The sequence below is a fragment of the Austrofundulus limnaeus genome, unplaced genomic scaffold (assembly GCF_001266775.1).
Source record: "Austrofundulus limnaeus strain Quisiro unplaced genomic scaffold, Austrofundulus_limnaeus-1.0 Scaffold81, whole genome shotgun sequence".
NCBI lineage: Eukaryota > Metazoa > Chordata > Actinopteri > Cyprinodontiformes > Rivulidae > Austrofundulus > Austrofundulus limnaeus.
In genome coordinates, this window is record NW_013952483.1 from 103,008 (window position 1) to 104,517 (window position 1,510).

At 34.1% G+C, this 1,510-nt stretch overlaps 1 protein-coding gene across 1 annotated transcript in view; it reads left to right on the forward strand.

The window, feature by feature from the left end:
- Nucleotides 1-1,510, forward strand: part of LOC106519703 (alsin) — a gene marked incomplete in the record, with an annotated part of 25,694 nt that overhangs the window by 19,116 nt on the left and 5,068 nt on the right. The window contains 2 exon segments of the mRNA XM_014011475.1: nt 1,051-1,152; nt 1,232-1,411. Of these exon segments, the coding sequence (XP_013866929.1) occupies nt 1,051-1,152; nt 1,232-1,411 (282 nt within the window).

Here is a 1,510-nt window from a genome sequence, read left to right on the forward strand (position 1 = left end):
GTACAGATAACCAAAGTTTCTACTTAATTACAGTAACAAAGTATTTGTACTTAGTTACTTTACAACTCTGCTACTAATTTTATATTTTTTACAACACTTTTACTATCTGGGTGCTGATTTCATTTTGTGGCGGCTACGTTTAGCTTATTTTTTGCAAATTTTAGCTTTTTTTCTCATATATTAGCTATAGTTCTACTTCTTTCTGCTGTTCTGCTTTTTTCTACTTTTTTCTTCTACTTTGTGCTATTTGTAGATGCTTTCTGCTATATTCATCTATTTGCTGCAATTTTAGCTAATATTCAGCTGTTATTTGAGTTTTAACCTAAAGACATTTTTGTAGCTATTACAACATTTTTTGCTAAGTTCAGCAACCTTGTGCTCGCTATGCTAATTAAAGAACTTCCAGCTACTTTTTAGCTGTTTTACTGAAAATGTTTGCTGTTTTAGCTACTTAACTGCTACAAATTGTCCTTTTTTTGTACTTTTATGCATTTTTTTTTACTGTTAATTTTTTTTTTACAACACTTTCACTATTTGGGTGCTAATTTCAACCTGTGGCTGCTACATTTAGCTTATTTTATGCTAATTTTAACTATTTTTTTGCTGTTTTAACTATAGATCTGTTTCTTTTTGCTATTCTTTTGCTTTTTTTCTACTGTTTGTGTGTTTTTTCTGCATATTTATTCCATTTATGCATCTTACAGATGTTTTCTTCTATATTCAGCTATTTTAGCTTTTAGCTGTCTTCTGCTTTTTCAACTATATTTTTGCACCTTTTTACTGTTTTTCTGCAAAGTTAGGCTTCTTTTGCTTTTTTCAACTTTTCAAATTTGGATTCTCTTTAACATTTTCTCTATTAAATACTTTCAAGAAGCATTGACACTAGCATTTTCACAGGAAATGCAATTTCTCTAGTTTATTGAGTTTTTTAATATATTATTATTTACAAATCTGTGTTGATAACTCAACAAACATTCTTCTTGTCTTAGGAGTGGACTAAAAAATGAATAAAAAAGCAGCTAATATCTAATAAAGACTGCTTTCCTACAGGTTTTTGTTTCCAGAGTTGCCAGAAGATGGCGGCATCATCCCAGAACCCCCTCACTCCCCCTCATCTGAAACCAGACGGAACTCCACCAGACAGGAACACGGGTCTGTGTCGACACGGGCTTTTATTTTGTTAAATAAAACCTACAGTAGTTCAAACCTTCTCCTCCTTTCCCTCCTTCAGTGTTGTGGTGGTGAGCTACTCCTCTCTGATCCACCCTGTGCTGCTCCCTCGCCTCTACCCTCCTCTCTTCACCCTCTACTGCCTGCAGAAGGAGCAGGAGGAGGCGCAGTACTGGGAGCACATCCTGCGACTCAACAAGCAGCCCGACCAATCGCTGCTCAGCTTCCTGGGAGTGCAGGAGTGAGTGGACACAAAAATAAGTGTTTGTTTTTAATTATTAATGTTTTTGCTTTTTATATAAAACAATTATGTTTTAGAAAATGATTATATATATATATA